The sequence below is a fragment of the Myotis daubentonii genome, chromosome 9 (genome assembly GCF_963259705.1).
Source record: "Myotis daubentonii chromosome 9, mMyoDau2.1, whole genome shotgun sequence".
NCBI lineage: Eukaryota > Metazoa > Chordata > Mammalia > Chiroptera > Vespertilionidae > Myotis > Myotis daubentonii.
The window spans coordinates 69,423,261-69,449,648 of record NC_081848.1 but is presented as its reverse complement, the minus strand read 5'-3'; the positions used below and the strand labels follow the sequence as shown (position 1 = coordinate 69,449,648).

General features: G+C 41.9%; 2 protein-coding genes across 12 annotated transcripts in view; one reads left to right on the top strand and one right to left on the bottom strand.

Moving 5' to 3' along the window:
• F2 (coagulation factor II, thrombin) overlaps positions 1-26,388 on the top strand; it is a 236,153-nt gene that overhangs the window by 109,853 nt on the left and 99,912 nt on the right. The window lies entirely within an intron of this gene.
• Positions 1-26,388, bottom strand: part of AMBRA1 (autophagy and beclin 1 regulator 1) — a 165,735-nt gene that overhangs the window by 137,796 nt on the left and 1,551 nt on the right. For all 11 annotated transcript variants that reach the window (XR_009454462.1, XM_059709499.1, XM_059709500.1 and 8 more), the window contains 2 exons: positions 1,218-1,471; positions 318-376 (listed from right to left, as the gene is read on the bottom strand). Coding sequence is in view for 10 of the 11 variants with exons in the window: in XM_059709499.1 (XP_059565482.1) it covers positions 318-376; positions 1,218-1,352 (194 nt within the window). In the remaining variant the exon portion in view is untranslated. Of the gene's footprint in view, positions 1-317; positions 377-1,217; positions 1,472-26,388 lie in introns of those variants that run through there.

Sequence of the window (26,388 nt, the reverse complement as noted above, 5' to 3'; positions counted from 1 at the left end):
GAGCCTTTAGGGCAGCGGTTCTCAACCTGTGGATCTCGGCCCCTTTGGCGGTCGAACGACCCTTTCACAGGGGTCGCCTAAGACCATCCTGCATATCAGATATTTACATTACGATTCGTAACAGTAGCAACATTATAATTATGAAGTAGCAATGAAAATAATTTTATGGTTGGGTCACAACATGATGGAACTGTATTTAAAGGGCCAGAAGGTTGAGAACCACTGCTTTAGGGGTTTGACTTGGAGGATCAAATTAGGTCAAACACACAGAAAGCAATGCTATCACAAGTCTTAACTAATAGATAAGTACTAGGTACCTGTCTGGGCTGAAGGCCAGTAAGAAGGTAGAGCGTGGACTATCCGGCAGTTCTACTCTCTGGGGAACAAACAGAGAAAGTTAAAAAACATTATTTATAAACTATGGCCCACTCTACCTCAAAAATACACGAACCTGTCTAGATTAATATTCACAGAGTAAATTATCAAACTGGACATGATGAAGCTACAAATTGAGAAAGACAAATCTAAATTAGCTTTAGGAAAAATGTCTAACTGTAAAGAAAAAAGGTACTTCTAGCCCATAAGTTCTTCCAAATTTGCTTTACCAAATTTCCCTGTCCGGCCGTAGCTGGTTTGGTTCAGTGGATAGAGCATCGGCCTGCAGGCCGCAGGGTCCCAGGTTGATTCCAGTCAAGGGCACATGCCCAGGTTGCAGGCTTGATCCCCAGAAGGGGGCGTGCAGGAGGCAGCCCATCAATGATTCTCATCATTGATGTTTGTACCTCTCACTCTCTCTCCCTTCCTCTCTAAAATCAATAAAAAGATATATTAAAAAAAAATAAAAAACACCTACCTGCCCGGCCGGTGTAGCTCAGTAGTTGAGTGCCAACCTATGAACCAGGAGATCACAGTTTGATTCCCAGTCAGAGCACATGCCCGGGTTGTGGGCTCGATCCCCAGTACGGGGTGTGCAGGAGGCAGTCAATCAATGATTCTCTCTCATCATTGATGTTTCTATATCTCCCTCCCTCTTCCTTCCTCTTTGAAAGCAATTAAAAATTATATTTTCTTAAAAAAGCTCCCTAAGTTACATAGTATATCTACTATAGTACACAAAATAAATTACACCCCAACTCTATGTCATTAATCCAACTCAAGGTCCCATTCTACTGTCACCCCTGCACAAACCCAATGTCCAAAGTAACCATTTTTCTTACCTTGCCCTCCCATTTCATCCACCGGGTTTTATCTTCCACCAGCTCCTGCAGAAGCCGCTGAGCTCCAAAGGCCCGAGTGCCCCGTTCTCGCCCCCAGAGTATGCGGACAGCATTTTTCTCTGGAACAACCTTCATGGTGCTCAGGAGCCACTGTAACACCAGGCACAGGAAGAGGAGGAGCAAGCAATAGCTCCACACGCTGAAGCAGCTAAAATGAGGCCATTCAGGTCCTTGTGAGTTGTCTTCATGGAAATCTAAAGTATGAACATTAATGTCAATGAACATTAATGTCAAAGCTTCTACAGAGAAGCTTCCCATTGCAAATACGAATCTAGCCCAAAAAGGAAAGTATTCTTTTTCATATTTAATTAGAGGCCGGTGCATGAAATAGGTGGGGTCCTTAGGCCTAACGGGCAATCAAGGCCTATTGGGTCTGAGCCAACCAGGCCTGCCAGCTGCCAGGTGCAGGACGGGGCCTGCCAGACGGGGGGAGGGACCATGGGAGGTTGGCTGTGGGAGTGCACTGACCACCAGGGGACAGCTCCTGTGTTGAGTGTCTGCCCCCTGGTGGTCAGTGTGCATCATAGCGACTGGTTGACTGGTTGTTCTGGTCGTTCCATCATAATGGTCACTTAGGCTTTTATATATATATATAGACTAGAGGCCCAGTGCATGAAATTCATGCACAGGTAGGGTCCTTAGTGGCTGCTGGCCAGGGGCACCTCTCTTCCCCCGGCCACCGCCGGCCCCACCCCCTGGTCCAACTCCCAGTCGAGGGGACAATTTGCACATTAGGCTTTTATTTTAAAGGATGACACTTTCTCAGAAATGATCCTTTCCCCAGAACTTTTCTTCCAAAAATATTTCTTCCTTAAATTCTGCTCATATCCTCCATAGCTCAGCCTTTTATGTAAAGAACAGACCATTCTCTAAAGCAGTTACTCTGTTCTTATTTTATCAGACAGGAAGAACTTTTGCTACTAATAAAGAGATCTAGAAACTTATCAAAAATAAGACATGACTTCTGTGCCATGCTGCTACCCTAGTGGCTGGCACCCCTTCTTTCACTTGGGCCATCTCCAAACTAAAGGACAGGTAACAGATCTGAAGAGGCTATTACCTGCAGTATGGCTCTTAGTAGTAACTGTCATTCTACTTCCTACCTAAAAGCAAGTAAGTACATGAGGACTACTTTGGAGTACCTTTCTCACTCTAGTTTTCTCTTCTCCACTAAAATTCCAAAGTAGAGAACAGAGGAGAGAAAAAATTTTCAGTTCCTTTTTCTCATCCACCACAATCCCTAAGAACATAAAACTGTCACAAAATAAAAGTGCTACTAAGATGTCAACTAGCATCAAAATATATATATGTATACAAAAATTAAAGAATTGGCTCCTCTATACAATGAAATATGCAGCCCAATAAAATGGTGTTTCAAAATAATATAGGTAAATGTTATTCATTGCAGCACTGTTTCTTCAACTCTTATGAAAATTTCAAATATACAGAAAAGTTTTTAAAAGAGTGAAACATACACTATTCACCAGACTCAAGAATTGTTAGTACTTTGTCAAATTTGCTTTATCTATCTCCATCAATATATGTGTGTGTTTGTTTTTTCTGAAAAACACTCTAACCTTATATACCCCATTATGCATTTCCTAGTAATAAAGACATTTAGCTTCATAACCACAATACTATTATCACACCAATTATCTAATATTCAGTCTTCATTCAAATTTCCCCAACTGTCCCCCAAAAAAACGCCTTTAATGAGTTGGCTTTTTTTAAAATCCAGAATTAAATCAAGACTCAAGCATAGAATTTGGATGCCATGTCTCTTTAGTCTCTTTTATTCTAGAACTACAGGCCCGATGCACAAAATTCGTGCAAGAGTAGGCCTTCCTTCTCCTGGCCGCCGGCACCAGCTTCTCTCCAGCACCCGGGACCTGGGCTTCCCTCACAGCCCTGGCTTCGTCCAGAAGGACATTCGAAAGGACATCCAGTCTAATTAGCATATTATGCTTTTATTATTATAGACTAGAGGCCCGGTGCACAAAAATTTGTGCACTCGGCGGGGAGGGGGGTCTCTCAGCCCAGCCTGAGCCCTCTCGCAGTCTGGGACCCCTCGGGAGATAACGACCTGCTGGCTTAGGCCTGCTCCCGGGTGGCAGAGGGCAGGCCCAATCCCTAGGTGCAGCCCCTGGTCGGGCTCAGAGCAGAGCCGATTGGGGAGTTGGGGCGTCGCCCCCTGTCATGCACAGAGCAGGGCGATTGGGAGGTTGTGATGCCACCCTCAGTCACGCTCAGGGTAGGGCCAATTGGGGGGTTGGGGCACCGCCCCCTGTCACACTCAAGGCAGGGCCGATGGGGAGGTTGCAGTGCCACCCCCTGTCACGCACAGAGCAGGGCCCATCAGGGGGGTTGGGGCTCCATACCCTGTCACCCACAGAGCAGGCCCCATCAGGGGGTTGGGGAGCTCCCCCCTGTCACGCACAGAGCAGGGCGGATCAGGGGGTTGGGGCGCCGTCACTCTCACACTCAGGGCAGAGCCGATGGGGAGGTTATGGCTCTACCCCATCACACACAGAGCAGGGCCCATGGAGGGGGGGTTGAGGCGCCGCCCTCTATCACCCACAGAGCAGGGCCGATCAGGGGGTTGGGGCGCCGCCACTCTCACACTCAGGGAAGGGCTGATGGGGAGGTTATGGCTCTACCCCGTCACACACAGAGCAGGGCCCGTGGCGGGGGGGGGGGGGGGGGGGGGCGCCGCACCCTGTCACACACAGAGCAGGGCTGATCAGGGGGTTGGGGCACCGCAGCCTGTCACACACAGAGCCGCAGGGCGATCAGGGGGTTGGGGAGCTCCCCCCTATCAGGCACAGAGCAGGGCTGATCAGGGGGTTGGGGTGCTTTCCCCTGTCACGAACAGAGCAGGGAGGATAGGGAGGTTGTGGCCCCGCCCCCTGTCACACACAGAGCCGCAGGGCAATCAGGGGGTTTGGGCGCTGCCCCCTGTCACACTGATCCCGGTGCTGGGAGGCCTCTCAGCTCCGCTGATCCCGGTGCTGGGAGGCATATTACCCTTTTACTATATAGGATAGAGGCCTGGTGCACGGGTGGGGACCGGCTGTTTTGCCCTGAAGGGTGTCCTGGATCAGGGTGGAGGACCCCACTGGGGTGCCTGGCCAGTCTGGGTGAGGGGCTGAGGGCTGTTTTCAGGCTGGCGGGTGACTGAAGCTCCCAACTGCTCCTTTTTTTTTTTCTATTTTTTTTTTTTTTTTTTTTTATTCTGGGCCAGCTTTAGCTCTGGTTCCAGCTCTGAGGCCTCTGCTGCTGAAAGCAGGTATCTGGTTTGTTTGGGTTCTATAATCAAAACACTGTATCAACTCCAGCTCTGAGACCCCGGCGAGCTGAAAGCAGGTTTCTGGGGTTTTGTTTAGCTTCTATATTTGTAACAATGTTTCAAACTGCATGTTCAGAGGCCAGCAAGGCAGGCGGGGAACCTTGGTTTCCTCCGTCACTGAAGCAAGAAAGCCTCATGTTAACTTCAAGCTGCCGGCCGCCATCTTGGCTGGCAGTTAATTTGCATATCTCACTGATTAGCCAATGGGAAGGGTAGCGGATGTTCGCTAATTACCATGTTTCTCTTTTATTAGATAGTATGGCCTTAAGTTTTGTTTTGGTTGGTTTTGTTTATTTACAACATAAGTTTTTTCGGTGTGTGTTTTTTTACAACACAAGCTTTTTTAAAAGGCCAAGATAGTTGACTTACAGAATGTCTAACATCCTAGTTCTATTTAATTGTTCCTTCATAGTGCTATTTAGCTTGCCTCTGTATGCCTTATATTTCCTGTAAACAGGTTAGGTCTAAAAACCAATGATGAGATTTAGGTTGTTTCTTGGAAAATGCTTCACAGGTGATGCTAATATGAACCCCCTGGTATAGTACATCAGGTGGCACATATTCTCAGACTGTCCCACTTAGTCAGGCTTGGTAACTTATGTGATCACTTGGCAAAACATGATCACTTGGTTGGATTTGTAGCAGCCAGAAAGTTCTCTTTATAAAAAAGGTCTATTTCTCCCTTTACAATGATAATCTGTGGCTAACATTTGGCACCATGTGAATATTTGTTCTTCCTCAACCTTTTGCTTAATGGTTTAGCAGTCATTGATGCTTCTTTCTTTTTTAAAAAATATATTTTACTTTATTTTTTAAATATATTTTATTGATTTTTTACAGAGAGGAAGGGAGAGAGATAGAGAGTTAGAAACATCGATGAGAGAGAAACATTGATCAGCTGCCTCCTGCACATCTCCCACTGGGGATGTGCCCGCAACCCAGGTACATGCCCTTGACCGGAATCGAACCTGGGACCCCTCAGTCCGCAGGCCGACGCTCCATCCACTGAGCCAAACCGGCTTCGGCATATTTTATTGATTTTAGAGAAATAGAAACATCAATGATGAGAGAGAATCATTGATTGGCTGCCTTCTGCACGCCCCCCACTGGGGATCGAGCCCGCAACCCAGGCATATGCCCTTGGTGGGAATCGAACCTGGGACCCTTCAGTCCTCAGGCTATCCATTGAGCCAAACCAGGTAGGGCGATGCTTCTTTCTTGAACTGTTTCACTTAGGGGCAGATTTTCTAATGTTGTCATTATTTCTACATTTATTAGCTGGCATTCTGGAAAGAACTGACCCTTAATAACTGAAGCAGATTAAATGCTTACTTTTTGGCCTTTAATAACTACTTCTTTCTTAGTGTTTATAATAACAAAAATTGGGGACAACCCAAGTGTCCATCTAAAAGGGATTAAATGGCCCTGCTGGTATGGGTTGGTGGTTGAGTGGCACCTCATTCCAAGATGTTGCCAGTTCGATTCCAGTCGAGTTGCAGACTCAATACCGGGCAAGGGGGATGTAGGAAGCAGCCAACCAATGCTGATATTTCTCTCTGCTGGATGTTTCTATCTCTCACTCCCTCTCCCTTCCTCTCTCTCTAAAGGTAGTAAATGACCAATCTACGTAAGGAAGATTCTCTGGGTAATGACAACGAGAGACCTCCAAGAGGGGGCTGGGGGAGGAAGCAAGGTACAGATCACTGTATTCAGTATAGTAATGCTACCTTTTGAATAACAGGATAACTTAACACTTATTAGAAACTGAAGGAACAAGGTGAATGGAAACAGAGATGGAAGCAAGACTTCCACCTTGCTTGTTTGTTTTATATCATTTTTAAATTTTTGAAATGTATTACCTATTAAAAATTTATTTTTGAAATATTTAATGATGTGAAAAATACATGTTAAGTGAAAATACATGTTAAATGAAAACAGCAGAATGGAAAATTATATACACAGTATAATCCCAATTTTTATTTAAAAAAAGAGCTTGGAGCCGAAACCGGTTTGGCTCAGTGGATAGAGCGTCGGCTTGCGGACTGAAAGGTCCCAGGTTCGATTCCGGTCAAGGGCATGTACCTGGGTTGCGGGCACATCCCCAGTGGGGAGTGTGCAGGAGGCAGCTGATCGATGTTTCTCTCTCATCGATGTTTCTAACTCTCTATCTCTCTCCCTTCCTCTCTGTAAAAAATCAATAAAATATATTTAAAAAAAAAAAAAAAGAGCTTGGAGAATAATGACATAAAAGAAATATAAAAAGATAATAACCAAGGTTATCTTTGGATGGTGAGGCTACAGGTGATATGATAATTAGAAAATGCAGTGTTCTTTTTACTTTTTAAATTTAAGTAATAAATGCTTATTGTAAAAAGTCAAACAACAAATTGGCTCTTTATATTTTATGAAAGGCTGCAATCTAAAAAAGTACACAACTAGATTCATCCAAATATTCAGAAGGAAAAATATTTATAGCCTGTGCTGAAAGGAGTTTTCTCCCTGGAATATTAAAATGTAAAAAGTAAGAAAGATTCTATGGAAAGACACAACTCACATGTTCCTAGTCACATACAAAGCACAGTTCCCTAAGGAGTGACAAAGGAACAAACTCTAACCTTTATCCTCATGATACAGCTCTCATCCTTCATTAGTGCATGATATACGTATGTACACACTGAAAATGTCAACATGCTGTAAGCCAACCTTCTGAATAAACCAAGGATGAACTAAATGGAAGGAAACAATCTCCCTGGTGACTCTGACAACTCATAGTTTAAAACCAAAAGTCTGGAAGTGAAACTGCCTTGCAGCTTAATTACTAACCAGTAAGGTGCAGAAATACAGTTCCCATTAGTTCACCTTAACCCTTTACTAAGTCTACAATTCTTTATGAGCCTATAATTCTTTAACCTAATATAGAGAATTTCTGAAGAAATTAGTATTGAAGGTCCCTTGTCCTAACAGTGCAATATAAATGTACTTTCTAAGAAATAACTTTAAACTATTTATAATCTTGTAACATGTGGTGACAACAGGAGCAGTCTAATTCCAAAAAAAAAGAAGAAATCTGATCTTTGACCTCGTGTAATTCACAAGGAAAAAGAATATATAGGTCACAAACTTCAACTGATCCAGAAAACTGTGATGCAACCTGGAGTTTCTACAGGTATCAAAGGGAAGATATAAGAACTGCTATAAATACCAGTTTTCAAGAAATCTAAAAAAAACTAAAGCTCAGAATTACCAAAGAGCTTGTCTATCATTTCCCAGGGACCTAAACACATTGAAAGTTCAAACAAGAGAAAGTCTGACTAATGGCAAGAAGTCAAAGGGACTAAAACAATTGCACAGTTTTTCTTTTGTCTGAAGAAAAGTATTTGCCTATGTTTCTTTAAAAGGATATAGGACTACTCTCCTGATACACTCCTTACAGCCACCTGAGAAGAATGTTTACTTGGTTCTCTATAAAGAACAAAAGGACCGCCCTAACTGGTTTGGCTCAGTGGATAGAGCATCGGCCTTCGGACTGAAGAGTCCCAGGTTCGATTCTGGTCAAGGGCATATACCTTGGTTGTGGGCACATCCCCAGTAGGGGGTGTGCAGGAGGCAGTTGATTGAGGTTTCGCTCTCTTTGATGTTTCTAATTCTCTATCCCTCTTCCCTCCACTCTGTAAAAAAATCAATAAAATATATTTTTTTAAAAAAAGAACAAAAGGAATTAAATCAAACTAAAGTCAGACTGACCTGTAGCTGAGGAGGAAGTGTCAGTCAAGGGTGTTTTTCATTCCTCTTTTTAAAAAGAAGGAAGAAAAAAGTTTCCCAATCTGTCCCTTAAACCAGACTGAGAGAAAAGATGCCAAGAACAGCTTTTGTGAAGCCCTTACACAGTCCTCAAAATTTATTTTCAAATAATCAAAAGCTTCATGCAATTAGAACCAAAAGTACACAACTGCGATAGAGTGGGGCAAAAGTAGGTTTACAGTTGTTTGTATGGCAAATAATACAATAATCCTATATAATAAAAGCCTAATATGCTAATGATATGCTAAGGCCTGTCAACCGCTTGCTATGACATGCACTGACCACCCGGGGGCAGATGCTCCGACCAGTACGTTAGCTTGCTGCTGGGGTCTGGATGATTGGGTCTGAGTGAGACAGTCTGGACACACTCTGAAGCCCTCCTGCGGCTTCTCCCTGGCTGGCCAACCTCCCGCGTCCCTCCCTGGCCCCCGATCATGCACTGGTGGGGTCCCTTGGCCTGGCCTGCACCTTCTTGCAATCTGGGACCCCTTGGGGGATGTTGGAGAGGCAGTTTCAGCCCTATTCCGCAGGCCAGGCTGAGGGACCCCACAGTGCACCAATTCGTGCACCAGGCCCCCAGTTAATAAATAATAATACAAGAATAAACTGTTTCCCATACTCAAAACTATAAACCACCTTTTGCCCCACCCTATATACATAACACAAATGCCAAGATTCTACCCCCTTCCCATCCCACCTCCCATAACATAACTGAGCACTCTAAAAAGTTAGGAAAATAAACCAGCTTTAAAGATTTTGTCTGCTTAATTCTAGGACGTAATTATATTTTACAATTACTAATAAAAAATCACCAGTGAGAAGTAAAAGTTGGATTTACAGGTTCTGCTTGCAATGTGATCATCTTATGCCAGCAGTATTGCTCCACCTTCTAGCTATATGACTTTCAGCAAGTTATTTAACCTCTTTGAGACTTTGTTTCCTCCTGTATAAAATAGGAATCACTGTATCTGCTTCATCAGATTGTTGTGAGGCTCCAATAAAAAGAGTAATGGAGTTGTTAATTATTGTTTTCCTTAGTCTTCAATCCTCTTTGGGGTTTACTATGTTTTTCCGCACCAAATAATAAAACCCCAGAGACCCAAAATGCCACAAATTCCTAAGACTAGCAGATTTCTAAGAAACATTTCAAAGGCTGTTACCAGACAACAAAGTAAAATGAATATACTCAGGAAAAAAAGTATATTTATGTGGCAAAAATAATCAAATGAGATTTGGGCAACCTGTACATAAGTTAAGTGAATCATAAAACAGAACAAATGCCCTGGCCAGGTAGCTCAGTTGGTTACAACTCGTTTGATTCCCCAGTCAGGACACATACAAGAATCAACCAATGAAAGCATAAATAAGTAGAACAACTAATCCATGTTTCTCTTTCTCTCCCTTCCTCTCTCTTTCTAAAGTCAATAAATAAATTAAAAATTTAGACCTGGAAGGGACTCACAGAGTGCAATCACCTAATTTATCCGAGTTACTGCATCTCTCCCCACTTCACTATGTTCCTGGAGGCAGTCTAAGAGTCGTTCGAATCAGTTATGTGATACCAACATATATTCCGTAATATACTGGATTCAACCCAAGGTTAACACTTTAAAAGGAAAAAAAAAAATCCTTTAAATACTAAATCTAGAATCACTTGCGTAAGTAAAGGTCTCCAAACAACTGGCAAATTAACCACAAAATGTCAGGCCTTTCATTAGAGGCCTGAAAGCGGTCCGGTATTTTTTAGAAACTGCAGGTGGACTGAAATACACAGGGTTTTCTGCAGTTGTCAGCTTTGCTTTCATTAACAGGACTTTATACAAGGTATTTCAGGACACTTCAAATGACACCCTATAGGATGCAAGTCCAAAATGTGACCACCCCAGATCAGGGCTGAAAAACAGCATATTTAGAACAAGTACAGAGGCAGTGTTTATATTCTGAGAGTGGGATAGGAATACGGGAGGTTACATTTTAGAATGCCAGATATAAATGTGATGTGATTTAATGGGTAAAGGTAAGACTAAGAAGTTCCAATAACTGATTTTTTACCACTGAGTTGTTACATAATCTTGGACAAACCACACTCTTCCTGAATTTCAAGTTTTCCTCCATGTATGGACTGAAAGTATTACATCTTCCATCTTAAAAGAACTACGTCTTTTAAGGTAGAAATGGAGTACCTTCAAAGAAATAGAGTTCAAAAATTTGAGGCAGGATTACTACTTTTCAAAGTAACAGCCAAGTTAGGAACCAACAATAACCAGAGTAATAAGTGGAAGTTCACACAAAGATGTTTGGCGCCTACAGTTCTGAGAGTACAAAGGAAACTACAGTGGCTATGAAACAGAATCAGAAAGTATCTGACAAATTGAAAGCAAATAATTTTATAGGATCAAAACCAACACAACCAATATTATTTACGGTCCCTTTAAAAACAAAAACCCATAAACAAAATGTTTACAGACATAACTGCACCCTCTACCTCATGTACTAGTATGTTCAGAATTACAAATACTCTAAATAACAAGTGGTCTCTCCATGTAGAAAGTCAGGGTAAGAGGTAATAATCAGTCAAGTACCTGGTACAAAGATTGTCAGCCCAAATTTACCAAGAGTTGAGTAAGCAATGTAACCTTTTTGTTCTCGTATCCACTACCACCCCCAACTTTATATATATATATATTTTTTTTTTATTGATTTTATAAAAAGAGGAAGGGAGAGGGAGAAGAATAGAGAGTTAGAATCGATGAGAGAGAAACATCAATTCAGCTGCCCGCAACCAAGGTACATGCCCTTGACCAGAATTGAACCTGGGACCCTTCAATCCACAGGCCGAGGCTCTATCCACTGAGCAAAACCGGTTAGGGCCACCCCCAACATTTTTTAGATATAAACTCAGAATAAGGCAGAACTTTACACAGTATATCACAAATTGGCTAACAACTTTACAAAATGCTTTGAGGATACAAAACTAAATAAATTTTAATTACTGTTATTATAATAAAGGGAATAAAAAGCACCAATTTTTCTGCAACAGGTTTTACTTACTAGGTTTAGGGCTTTCTAAAATAACTTACGATGATGTAACCTAATGTCCAAATCACAGGAAAGTCTGTAATCAAAACTAGAAATAGAAAGCTTTAAGTTCCAAATCAGAGATTGACAATCTTCCGTACTCCCATTTATCTCAGAAGCATAAAGAAAAAATAAATGACATTTTTGTGTGTTTTTCTAAACATTTTTTTAACAGACTTCATTTTTTAAATATATTTTTATTGATTTCAGAGAGGAAGGGAGAGGGAGAAGAAACATCAAAGATGAGTATCATTGATCAGCTGCCACCTACAAGCCCCCTACTGGAGCCCAAAACCCAAGCATGTGCCCTTGACCAGAATCAAACCCAGGACCCTTCAGTCCACAGGCCAATGCTCTATCCACTGAGCCAAACCAGCTAAAGCAAAGAAATGATGTTTTATCTGCAAACTATTCAGGAGGTATTCAGGAAGAAACATGAACCCCTGAAGACTCAAGGAAGAACAAAAAAGAAATTACTAAACCTAGAGGAAAATGAAGTCAAGTTTTGAGTCTTAAGCTATCAAACAAATCAAGACCAGGAAGGTTACTCTTAAGTGCACAAAACTGGCAAGAGATCTTCTATTAGCAAGCAAAGAAAAAAGGTAGCTTTTGGAAATTTTTTTATTTGAGAAAAGGTAGTTTCTGATGAAAGAAATTTCAGAGGCAAAAACAATTTAACTCCAGAAATGGGAACTGACCCCAGCTGCCTCAGGCAAATGGGCCTAACGACTTAGGCAACAACATACCTTTCATCCACCAACAGTATTATGAGACCAAAATAGAGTCAAATCACAAAGGATTACATCTTTCTGCTCTCTACAGTCTTGGGGGGAAAAGAGTCCAACCCTCCTCCCTGGAGTACATTGCACCCTACAATTCTTGGAAAAACCCCGGGAACCACAGCAACAGTATTGTAAAAAGCTTTAAGAACATAATCCAAGGATCCTCAAAGTCCCAGGACAGATGAGAATACTCACCAGCCACATAAAAATAAAACCTGGAAGAGGCTAAGTAATTCATGTAGGTTCATGAGTCAGTCGCCAAAGCAGGATTTGAATTCAGGCTTTCCCCTCAGATACTATCAGAGGTTGACTCCCAGTCCTTGGCTCAGCAGATACTGTGTTCAGTGTTCTCCAATGTTAGAGTCAGCCCAGGTCAGGTTCTTGGCTGACTAGAATAGGGAAAGGAAAAGTTTCCCTCAAGGCTTCAGGAAAAGAAGTCAAATTATTAAGTGCGGAGCTCTTATGCTAAAAGTTCCAGATGCCCCTCCACCTTGCCAATCACATTTCTCAGCCAATCAAAATAAGACACTGGATTTAAGATCCTAGTCACTTTAAACTCTGACTAGAAGCTGGATTCCATTTCCCCAACTTTCCAAATAAAAAAACACTTAAAAGGGATAGGGGATGCAAAAGCAATGATAGACAGTCCAGTGTTTATTGACCATCTACTATGTACTCTAGGCACTAAGGATACCAGAGTGAACAAGAACATTCCTGCCTTCCCCTGGCTGGGTGGCTAGATTGGTTGGAGCGCCATCCCAAACACCAAAAAGGTTGTGAGTTCCATTCCTAGTTGGACGAGATTAAGAGACTTCCAATCATCCGGTCGGTGTAGCTAAGTGGTTGAGCATTTGATTCCCCGTCAGGACACATCCCCGGGTTGCAGACTTGATCCCCAGTCTCTCTCTCTCCTTCTCCCTTCTTCTCTGATATCAATAAAAATTTATTTTTTGAAAAGAATAAAGAACATAATTTTAAAAAGCACTAGCCTGAAACAGGAGACTGTCTTTTCCATTTCAGCGTTGCCATTCACCATTTATATAACCTTACAAGAGATATCACCATCCACTTAATAGGTCTGTAATGAATATTACATAGAACAAATATAAAATTACCAGCATATGGTAAATATTCAAAAGTTGGGTCCCCTCTCTTTTATCCTGTAGAGGTAACAGTTGTTGCCAATTCAAGAAAGCTCAATACAGCCCAGCCAGCGTGGCTCAGTGGTTGAGCATCGACTGATAAACCAGAAGGTCACGGTTCAATTCCTGGTCAGGGTACATGCCCAGGTTTTGGGCTCAATCCCCAGTGTAGAACTTGCAGGAGGCAGCCAGTCAGTGATTCTCTCTCATTATTGATGTTTCCATCTCTCTCCCCCTTTCCCTTCCTCTCTGAAATCAATAAAAATATATTTTAAAAAAGAAAGAAGCCCTAGCCAGTTTGGCTCAGTGGATAGAGCATTGGCCTGCGGACCAAAGGGACCCGGGTTCAATTCAGATCAAGGGCACATACCTTGGTTGCAACCTGGGCCTTGGTAGGGGCTTGTGCAAGAGGCAACCAATCAATATGTTTCTCTCACATTGATGTTCCTCTCTGTCTTTCCCTCTTCCTTCCACTCTCACTAAAAATCAATAGAAAAATATCCTTGGGTGAGAATTAACAAAAAAAAAGAAAGAAAGCTTAATACATGTATTTGATGATATCTTCAAATCAGGAAACAATACTCCCATAGCTCAACTAAAATAAACAAACCTAATAGATCCTTTATTAAAGGCACCAATGATAATACCACCTAACTCAGCTTAGCTTCCCAGTCAACGGCTCTTGGACCTCAAAGCCCGATTTTAATTTTGATAAGAGATCTCTTACGAGATACCTTAAGGTAGACCCTAAATACCGGATTGAATGAGTTAATGCTGTTCTAAGCACCTTAACATTGGTACTTCCTGAGTGAAGCATTTAAACTGGAAACTTAATATTGCACTTAATGAATATTTTTAGGTTCATGTTCTGCAACAGAATCTAATGTTCATTTGCCCATCTTCTGGGTTTCTATTTCTCCAGGCACCACAAACAAAAATATGTTTACATCACGTGCACCTTCATCTAAGTGATTTTAACCTGGCATGTCCTAAACTAGTAATTAAAAATCTATTATCTTAGCCTGTTATTGATAATGTGTTCCCATTTCTACAAGTGTAACAGGAGACCAAATTAATTTTTATAGGAAAGAGATTATCAATCTGAATCTAAGCCCAGTCAACAAATCTCAAATCACATATACCCTATAGAAGCTACGGATGTTGGTTTTGATCCCCATGGTTTAGGAAGAAAATCATAATAAAAATAATATCATACAAACAAATGTTTAATAGCCCTGGCTGGGTAGCTCAGTTGGTTAGAGCATTGTCACAATATGCAACGTTGCACATTCTAACCCCAGTCAGGGCATATACAAGAATCAACCAATTGAATGCATAAATAAGTGGAATAACCAATCTCTTTCTATCTTCTTCTTCTTCTTCTCTCTCTTAAAATCAATAAATTTAAAAAGAAATTTAAATAAAAATTTAAAGCCGAAACCGGTTTGGCTCAGTAGATAGAGCGTCGGCTTGCGGACTGAAAGGTCCCGGGTTCGATTCCGGTCAAGGGCATGTACCTGGGTTGCGGGCACATCCCCAGTAGGAGATGTGCAGGAGGCAGCTGATCGATGTTTCTCTCTCATCGATGTTTCTAACTCTCTATCTCTCTCCCTTCCTCTCTGTAAAAAATCAATAAAATATATTTTAAAAAAAAAATTTAAAAATATATCATAAAGCCATGAATAACACGTATGATAAAGAACACATCCCTCAGCATAAGATTCAGAATGTTAATATTCTATTTTACCAGGAGGCCTTGAGCAATTCACCTACTCTTTATTATTTCTTCGTAAGGAAAATGATAATATACTCATTAAAATGCAAGAAATACTGTTTTGATTAACTACCAAACAATTATGTTCTGGGGTTACCAGGGACCTCAGCAAGTAATCTTTCATATCTCCCTCATTTCTCAACAAGCCCAAACCTAAATCATCCTAGAAAGATAGTTACTAAGTCTTTGGGGAAGCTATTTCACAACCTGTTTTGGTAACATTCCAGGATCTTGCAGTCAGGAAGTTCTTTCTAATTTGTAATATATATCCCTTCAATTGCAATTAAAACATATTCCCTCTTGTCTTGTCCTCTACGGAAAGAGAACATCTGCTTAACACCACCTGAACAATATCTCTTCAAGAGAATATAAAATATAGAAAGCCCATTTCAAACAGCCTCATGTAAATTCAACATGGCTTTAAATGGGTCACCTTAGACAAAGAACATCATTAAGTCTTAAATTCCTACTTCCATCACAGACTTGCTCTGAAGATGATAGGAAGTTAAAACGATGCAGATGCTATGCCTCAATTATGCCATCAGTAAAATGCAAATAATAAAACCAGTATGTTAGGAGAACACAGTTCCTCAAAAAATTAAACATACAGGAAAGAGATTCTCAATCCCAATCTAAGCCCAGCCAACAACTCTCAAATCACACACACTAGGGCCCTGCAATTCCACTCATAAGTATATACCCAAAACAACTGAAAACAAGTACATGTACACACAATGTTTACAGTGGCACTATTGACAATATCCAAAAGGTGGAAACAATATCCAAGTGTTTAATGTGGTTGAATGGATAAACAGATTATATGTATGCAAAAGGTTATATGCATAATATATGATTCCATTATATGAAATATCCAGAACAGATCAATCCATAAAAACAGAATGCAGATTGCTGTTTCCAGTTGCTGATGGAAAGGAAGAATGAAAAGAAACTGCTTAATTGGAAAGGGTTTTTACTGAGGAGTGATGGACATGTTTTGGAACTAGACAGAGATGGCAGTTACACAACACTGTAAATGTACTAAATGCCACCGAATTGTTCACTTTAAGATGGCTAATTTTGTGTTACATCAATTTTTTTTTAAAAGAATGCTAGGAGGAAGACACCAAGGCTACGCAACCACGAACACAAAAATGAAAATGTATTGTTCCTATCATCACGGACCATATTATATTACTTCTTCTTAAAGTATTACTTCTTATGGAGAGACAGACATGCTAATAATCAAAGTATACAGACCATTTCTCTACTTCCTCCCTACTCACTTCTTAAACCACTTCAATTTGGCTTCTGGCCCTACATTCCTCCAACATTGTTCTTGTTGTGACCATCAATGATCTGTGTTGCTAAAATAACAAAATACAGGTGGATCACTTCCTTCTTGCAACATGCTCCTCTTTCCATTTCTGAGATTTTCTCTTAAATTCCTTAGAGCTGGGTCCTGTCCACTCCTCTCTTCCTAGCCCAGTGGTCGGCAAACTGTGGCTCGCGAGCCACATGCGGCTCTTTGGCCCCTTGAGTGTGGCTCTTCCACAAAATACCGACTTCTGCGCATGGGCCACCAAGTTTCAATCGCACTGTACATGCGTGTCCACAGGTGGTATTTTGTGGAAGAGCCACACTCAAGGGGCAAAAGAGCTGCATGTGGCTCGCGAGCCGCAGTTTGCCGACCACTGTCCTAGTCTATACATACCTTTCTTCTAGGTAATATCCTCCATTTTCCTTGGCTGTAAACACCACCTATATACCGAGAGCATCCAGATTTATTTCCAGCACCATTTTTGAGGTCTCCATTTGTATGTTTTCACACATTTCACATTTAGCAAGACTAAAATTGTGGTCTTCATTCCACTCCCCAACTCTAGTCAAAATCTGCTCCTCCTCCAGTGTTTCCATCTCAGAAATGGCAACTTCATCTATCCAGATGCTCATGCCAGAAATCTGGGAATCATACTTGACACCTCCCTCCTCTTCCCACATATCCAATCCATCATTAGGTCTTGCCTGTCCTAATTCCAAAATATATACTGAATCTTTCTACTCTCCTCCATCTCCACTGCCTATAGCCAAATCCAAACCATCATCTTTTGTCTGGACCACTATAAAACATCCTAACTATCATACTTCCCCCTCTTCCTCTCTTTCCAAATTTTCCATAATTTCCAAATTCTTTCCCAAAAGTTTCCACAATGTAGCCAGAGTAACCTTTTAAAATCATATACTAGGTCACAACACACATTCTTAAAACCTTCAAAGACTTCCAATTATATTTAGAAAAGAAATCCAAACTCCTGGACACAGTCCTGCTTAAGTCTCTATCCTTGTACCCCAAGGGCTCCAGAACTGCAAGAGGGTGCTGGCCAGGCTGAGGGACCACCCTGCACCCTGAGTGCACAAATTTTGTGCACCGGGCCTCTAGTAATCATAAAGAGATAAGAGTAATAAAAAACCAACTCCACTGGATTTTGTCTTTACCACTATGCAAAAATATATATTCATTCTTCCAGAAGTTTACCCAAGGAGATCTGGTAGCTTTGACTTTTCCCTAAATATCATTATTTTTCATGCCTTTAGTCAACTTCAAAATCCTTCAAGCATCAACCTGGCAAATTTGCTCAGTGGTTAGAGTGTCAACCCTGGGACTGCAGGATCTCAGGTTCAATTCCCATTCAAGGGCACGTACCTCAGTTGCAGGTTCAACCAACTGACATGTCTCTCTCACATATGATGTTTCTCTCTCCCTCCTCTCTCCCTCCCACTCTCTCTAAAGATCAATGGAAAAAATATCCTCCATTGAGGCTTTAAAAAAAAAAAAATCCTTCAAGCACCATAGTACAGCGGTTGCCAACCTTTTGGGTCTCACAACCACTGCCATAGTACAAATAGATAGTAAATCACAGTTTAAACAGAAGGTAAGTTTCAGATGCTAACAACGTTTTCTACCTGTTTTGTAAAGAAATGTTTTTCTGTTCCTAAAATAGCTCTGGCCTGTTTTACTGCATGTATTACAAAATCCTCAAAATTTTGCCATCTATCTTATATTTGGAACTCTTTCAGACACTTTTGCTTTCTAGGTTTCTCTTTCCCAGTTAAGGGCTCATCCTCTTACTTTAATCTGAAGAGCACTGAAGGGAAGGAGGGATATATATGCTGCTTTAACTTACTATTTCCTATTCACGTTTACTAAACTTCAATCTAAGCATCACTATTATTTGTTCTCCTTTTGAAGAACACGAAATCTTTATCTTGTTATAATAATACTAGAGGCCCGGTGCACAAAAATTTGTGCACTCAGGGGGGTCCCTCAGCTCAGCCTGTGCCCTCTCACAGTCTGGGACCCCTCGGGGGATGACCACCTGCTGGCTTAGGCCCACTCCCTGGGGGATTGGGCCTAAGCTGGCACTCAGACATCCCTCTGGCAGCCCGGGAGCCCTCGGGGGATGTCCACTTGCCAGCGGGGAGCAGGCCAAAGCTGCAGTCGGACATTCTTAGCGCTGCTGAGGAGGCGGAAGAGGCTCCCACCACCACCACCGCTGTACTGGCAGCCGTAAGCCTGGCTTGTGGCTGAGCAGAGCTCCCCCTGTGGGAGCACACTGACCACCAGGGGGCAGCTCCTGCAATGAGCATCTGCCCCCTGGTGGTCAGTGTGTGTCATAGTGACCAGTCATTCCCAGTCATTCTGCTGTTAGGGTCAATTTGCATATTACCCTTTTATTATCTAGGAGTGCCTGGCCAGCCTGGGTGAGGGGCTGATGGCTGTTTGCAGGTGGCCACAGCCCCTTCACGGTGGGGGTCCTGCTGGGGTGCCTGGCCAGTCTGGGTGAGGGGCTGAGGGCCATTTTCAAGATGGCTAAGCACCCCAGCAGGGACCCTCACCCCATGAGGGTGTGGCCATCCTGGGTGAGGGGCTGATGGTTGTTTGCAGGCTGGCCACGGCCCCCAGCCACCCAAGCTCCTAGTGGAGGCTAGCTGGAAGCAGGTATCTGGGATTTATTTATCTTCTACAATTAAAACTTTGTTGCCATGAGTGGAGGCCACAGCTGGCTCAGGGCAGGCGGGAAGCTTGGCTTCCTCCATCGCCCGGGCAACCAAGCCTCCTGCTTGCTCCAGCTCCGTGGCTGCCGGCCGCCATCTTGGTTGGGTTAATTTGCATATAGTCGCTCTGATTGGCTGGTGGGCATGGCTTGGGGCGTAGCAAAGGTATGGCCAATTAGCATCTTTGTCTTTTATTAGTGTAGATTGAAAAGGTCACTAGCATATAAAGTGCTATGTGCTGCTCTTTACATATATATACTCATTTAATTCTCACAACTAAATGATATTCTACAGATGAGCAGAGGCACAGAGAGGTTTAGTAACTTGCCCAAGTCACAGAGCAAGTAAGTAGTGGCACTGGCATTTGGACCCAGACTGCTTGGCTTCAGAGTCAGTTGCCACTATGTTGTCATTATAGAGTTTGGGAAGACTATGCTTTTCTGCCCCATTTTCACTGGTCAGCTAGACTAAAATACTCCAATTTTCTCTCCAAAACAAACATGTGTATTAATCCTCTTCAACTCAGCAAAAATTCAGATGTTTCACTATATCATTGGCATATATACCTAAAACAAAGTAATTTTAGTTCATGGACGAATACATGCATGTTTTATCCTGGGAAGCTGAAATGAACAAATGATGAAATCATAAAATGTGAAATCTACCTGTTAATTCTACAAAAAGAAAATATATGATTCCACTCTCTATAGTGCTTGTTCCGACTTCCTCACTTCACATTTACTTCTCAGCCTACTCTGATCCAGTTTTGACTTCCCTCATCTAGATCACTTGTAGAGATTACTGATGATGTCCGTTTCCAAAGCCAAATGTCAATTCTCTATTTTTATCTAAAGTGACCTCTCAGCAGAAATGCAAACAAGTAACAAGCTTCCTTACTTTTTTAAAAAAATATTTTATTGATTTCAGAGAGGAAGGGATAGGGAGAGAGAGAAACATCAATGATGAGAAGGGATCACTGATTGGCTGCCTTCTGCACACCCCCTACTGGGGGTGGAACAGGCAACCCAGGCTCCTGGGCTCCTGGTTCATAGGTTGATGCTCAACCACTGAACCACGGCGGCCAGGCCAAGTTTCCTTACTTTTTTTTTTTTTTTAATATATATATTCTTATTGATTTCAGAGAGGAAGGGAAAGGGAGAGAGAAATATGTGTAACATTAATGATGAGAGGAAATCACTGACTGGCTGCCTCCTGCATGCCCCCAACTGGAATTGAGCCTGCAACCTGGACATGTGCCCTTGGCCAGAATTGAACATGGGACCCTTCAGTCCACAGGCCGATGCTCTATTTACTGAGCCAAACCAGCTAGGCCTAGGGCAAGTTTCCTTACTTTTAAAACTATTTTTCCCCTTAACTTCCCTCAGTGTCTCACTGTTGGGATTTTTCTGTCCCCTCACTGGATGTCCTTCACAAAATCCTTCATTTTCCCCCATTTGCCCAATTTTTAACTGTTGCCATATTCCAAAGCTCAGTCCTTACCCTCTTCTTTTCTCTAGTAAAGTAAATAAATAAGTCCCTAGTTAGTGTCACTTAGTTGGTTGAGAGTCATCCCGTGCACTGAAAGGTCACGGGTTCGATTCCCATTTGGTCCAGGCACATACCCAGGCTGCTGGCTTGGTCCCCTATGGGATTCATGCTGGAGGCGCCGACTGATTCACATGGACATTTCTTTCCCAATCTCTCTCTCACATCAATAAAAACCTATTTTAAAATAATAAAATGTTAAAATCTGTAAAAAATAAAATAAAGAGGTACCCTTTAAACACAAAAAGAGTCCAATAAGCAGCAGCAAAACAAACGTTTGCAAAATTCTTTTTTAAAAAAATGTTTTTATTGATTTCAGAGAGGAAGGGAGAGGGAGAGATAGAAACATCAATGATGAGAGAGAATCATTGATCAGAGGCCTCCTGCACACCCCCTCCTGGGATTAAGCCTGCAACCCAGGCATGTGCCCTTGACTGGAATCAAACCTGGGACCCTTCAGTCCGCAGGCCAACGCTCTATCCACAGTTAGGGCTGCAATATACTTTTACTTCTTGGAAAACACCAAACAAGATTATAAATATTATCATATACACACTCAGCAGATGCCTACATTTTCCCTCCCTCAATTTCAAGACAATCCTCCTAAATCTTTCCCCTCATATAGGCACTTCAGCTTATTCCCTGCTACAAATACACCTGAAGGCATACATCTAGGGTTAAAATTCATAAACTCCACTTCCAAAAGACAGTTATTTAGGAAAAAAAAAAATGAGAGAACTAATTAAATGCAGATCATATAAGAATTAAAATATTGTCCTAACTGGTTTGGCTCAATGGATAGAGCGTCAACCTGCAGACTGAGGGGTCCCAGGTTCGATTCCGATCAAGGACATGTACCTTGGTTGTGGGCACATCCCCAGTAGGAGGCGTGCAGGAGGCAGCTGGTCAATGTTTCTCTCTCGTCAATGTTTCTAACTCTCTATCCTTCTCCCTTCCCCTCTGTAAAAAATCAATAAAATATATTTAGGGAAAAAAAAGAATTAAAATATTAAACTCATTAATCAAGCATGTTAGATATTTATAAGCCATAGTTATCCTTTACCAGGGTAAATCCAGGGTCATCATATATTAAGTAACAGACAAATATTACATGTAGCAATCTTAAATGAAGACTTCTATGGCAGCAAGGGAACCATAATTTACCGAATCATGGGATGTTGTAATTACAACTTTTTCAAGGGATTAAGTATGCCATAACTGACAACTCCAATCCCCGTGAACACTCCTTACTCCTTCATCTCTCTCTGTCAGCCCTGGATTGTTTCCTTCAAAACACAGCCTAAATTTCAATTTTTATCAGATATCTGGTCAACTCTGCTCCCCACTGGAATAAACTTCATAAGAGCAAGAACCATCATGTCTACCCTTCTATTCCAACATCTAATGAGCATTCAATAAATTCTAGATGAACAAAAAGTCTGAAATGGTAAGGGATGAAATAGTCATAATCAAGAAAGAGTTCCAGAGGTCTGATACGCATATTTCATACCTCGGGAATAAACACAGCACAAGAAAATATTCAATGAAGCTCCAGCCAGGTGGCTGAGTTGGTGGGAGTGTCGTCCCGTATACCAAAAAGGTTGCGAGGTTCATTCCCGGTCAGAGCACATTCCTAAGTCCAGGAGTGGTACATCAGGGCACCGTACGGTATGGGATGCAACCAATCTGTTTCTGTCTCCCCTTCCCCACCCCTCCTCTTTCTCTAAAATCAATAAAACATATCCTCCGATGAGGATTTTTTAAAAACTCAATGAAGAAAGGAAAAAGTTTAGGTAGAGAAGTGAGATAAGAAGAAAGGAAGAGACAGAGAACAAGTTGAAAAAGATACTATAGTAATCTAGACACACAAGCCAGGACTAAGTAGGAGAGAGTAAATATGCCTGGTGTCACTCCAGCTAAACATGCAGCACCTAAAACTCATCTTTCATTAGCACTTCCAAGCACTTACTCCTTTCCACATCAGTAAGCTCATTCAATGTTTATCACCTCTATCCTCCTTAACTGTCAAGCTTAAAGCTGCCTTGAAAGAAACAAGTTGTCCAAAAACCTAATTGACATGTGTTCATTGTTGCTATAAGATAGCACAGAAGTTAACATTTGAAGAGCACTTTATCTTTTCAAACAGCTTCATGTACTTTTTCAACAGAAGTATTATGGTGGAACTATTATTTTTCCCATTCTGTATTTAAAGACTCATAAAAGCCTTCAAAACCTTGGATTTGAAGTCCAGCTCTGCTATACACTTGCTGTGTAATCTTGGTCAAATTATTTACTCTCAGTATCCATGGGGAAAATAAAATATACCTTAAGGGACTATTATGAGTATTAAATGAGGTTAAAGACATGTAAAGAACATGACATAGTAAATTCTCAATAAAGGACAGTAACCTTCCCTATAACCTTCCTCCTTAAATAATCTGTAGAAGACTTCTCAGCTAGTAAGCTAATAAGCATAGGACTTAAACCCTGGTCTCCTGGTTTTTTTAACCTGTTTTTTTTGTGTGTTTTTTTCTTACCACATCACTTTGGCAGGCTGCCACAGACTGGGCACATGAATACATTCTGACAAAAACTGGTCACAAAATTTTTATCTACCAGTAACTAATTGTAGTTTTGGGAAAAGAAAAAAATAGATCTAATTAATTTGGTGGAAAAGGGGGCTTTAAAATATAAATACAGACCACCTCCAACTGAACAGGTTGTACCATAATACTTCTGTATAAACAGAAATTATGACAAGAAACAGAAAGTTCTCTTTGAGTTTATGAGGAACAACTGGAGAAAGAAACAAGAATGACTATGATTAAAGGAACTTAAGGGTTTCTTTTCTCTCTTTTTTTTTTTTTTGATAAACCAAACCACTGGGTAAAAAGATTTGCATCCCATTCCAAAATAACTCTATCAAGGCTTATCTTTAAAAAAAAAAAAAAAAAAAAAAAGACCTGCCCTAGCCGGTTTCCCTCAGTGGATAGAGCGGCGGTCTGAGGACTGAAGGGTCCCAGGTTCGATTCCGGTCAAGGGCACATACCTTGGTTGCAGGTTCCCTGGCCCTGGTCAGGGTGCATGCAGGAGGCAACCAATCGATGAGTCTCTCTCACATCGATGTTTCCCTCTGTCTCTCCCTCTGCCTTCCATTCTCTCTAAAAATCAATGGGAAAATATCCTCAGGTAAGGATTAACAACAACAACAACAAAAAGACCTAAGCCCTGGCCAGCGTGGTTCATTTTGTTGGAGCACTGTCCCATGGACAGAGAGGTGGCAGGTTTGATTCCCGGTCAGGACACATGCTCAGGTTGCAGGTTTGATCTCTAGTGGGGGCACATGCAGGAGGCAACTGATCCATGTTTCTCTCTTACATCCATATTTGTTTCTTCTTCTCTCTCTCTCTCTCTCTCTCTCTCTCTCTCTCTCATATCAATTAAAGGAATAAATAAATAAATAAATAAATAAATAAATAAATAAATACCTAAGTATGCTAACAAAAGCTTTTCTCCAATTCCTTTAAGGGTGAGATAAATTGTCAACATAAACTGCAAACATTCATGAAGATCCATGAAGACCATAATGTATGGATTCAGTATAAGTAGCTTAAAGGAGCATGATCAAAAATGTTTCATAAGTTTCATAACACATGTTGAAAATATTTTGAAAATATACAGTACAAAGCTAAATTATAAAAATAACCACTTGTCTTCAAGTGATATACATAACTCCTTCCAGGGCAAGTTCTAGAAGACAGTCAAAGAAGTTCATATCTTTACAAATCCCCAAGAACTTTCTTATTAAAAGAGAAGGTAGAATAATATAATCACATTCCAAGCCTGTAAATTTCTAAAAGGAAATGCCAGAAGAGAGGGTAATCTGACACTGACAGAACAAAACACAATTTCACCAAGAAAAGTAAAAATTGAATGAATTTCTATCATAAAGCAGGGGAGAAACTGATAAGCTATAACCTGGAAACCTTCCTACCACAACCAAATTTCTTGTCCTCTTCAACTTAAACCTTTGCTAATTCCTTCCTATGAAAACATAACAAAATGCCCAGCCGGTGTGACTCAGTGGTTGAGCGTGGACCTATAAACCAGGAGGTCACAGTTTAATTCCGAGTCAGGGAACATGCCCAGGTTGGGGGGCTCAATCTCCAGTAGGGAGTGTGCAGGAGGCAGCCGATCCATGATTCTCTCTCATCATCGATGTTTCTATCTCTTTCTCCTCTCCCTTCCTCTCTGAAAACAATACAAATATATTAAAAAACAATAACAAAATGTTCCTAACATTTCTTTGTGACACTCATAGCAAATTTATTACTCAATTACTCAACTAGAGGCCTAGTGCACAAAAATTTGTGCACTGGGGGTGGGGGTGGGGGTCTCTCAGCCCAGGCTGTGCCCATTTGCAGTCAAGGACCCCAAGACTTGGGGGATGTCCACCTGTCAACTTAGGCCCACTCCCCGGGGGATTAGGCCTAAGCTTGCAGACATCTTTCTGGCAGCCAGGGAACCCTCAGGGGATGTCCCACTAAAGGCTCAGGCTCCCAAGGGAGCTGAGATGAGGAAGCTGGGGTGACAGAGGAGCCATGCTGTCCTGTCCCACCGCCCTGGGTCGGGTCGCACACAGGACATCCAGGGGGCCGGCCGATTGCTGCTGCCCCACCCGGCTGCCCCGGGTCGGGTCCCACACAGGATGCCCCGCCAGGCCGCCCAGGTTCGGGTCACACACTGGTCACCCAGGTGGGCCGGCTGATCGCTGCTGCACTGCCCGGCAGCCCCGGGTCGGGTCACACACGGGCCGCCCGCCGCCCTGGGTCGCAGATAGTAGGCCCGGATGGCGGCAGGGCAGGCAGGATGGCGCTGTCCCACCCTGCCTGCAGTATACAAATTAGCCGCCATCTTTTGTTGGCAGTTAATTTGCATATTGTGCTGATTAGCCCATGGGAGGCGTAGCGAAGGTACAGTCAATTACCATGTTTGTCTATTATTAGATAGGATATACATTAAGAGACCTTGAGCTACTACACTAACTCTAAATTTGACACAGAGCCTATCAATCCCCAAGGAACAGTGTCCCTTCTCTAAATTCTTTCCTCTGATGTCAATTCTCTTCCACCATAAAAACTTTTTTAGAGCCCTGGAAGGTTTGGCTCAGTGGATGGAGTGTTGATCTGTGGACTGGAGGGTCGATTCCGGTCGGGGGCGAGCGCCTTGGTTGCAGGCACATCCCCAGTGGGGAGTGTGCAGAAGGCAGCTAATTGATGTTTCTCTCTCATCAGTGTTTCTAGCTCTCTATCCCTCTTCCTTCCTTTCTGTAAAAAATCAATAAAATATATTTTTAAAAAAACTTTTTCAGAGAATACACATTCTAAGCCTAACTTCCAAATCTAGATTCTCCATAAACATTGTCTGGTGGCTCTTCCTTAACCCCTTTTCTAGGAGCACTGAAGTCCTGGTAACTAGGACATCACTCATAGTCAAGGGCCCTTCATTTAAATCTTGCTGACCTCACCAAACAGACACGCACAAATTACAGGAACAAAAATCTTTCCGAAACACATGTGAGAATTCTATG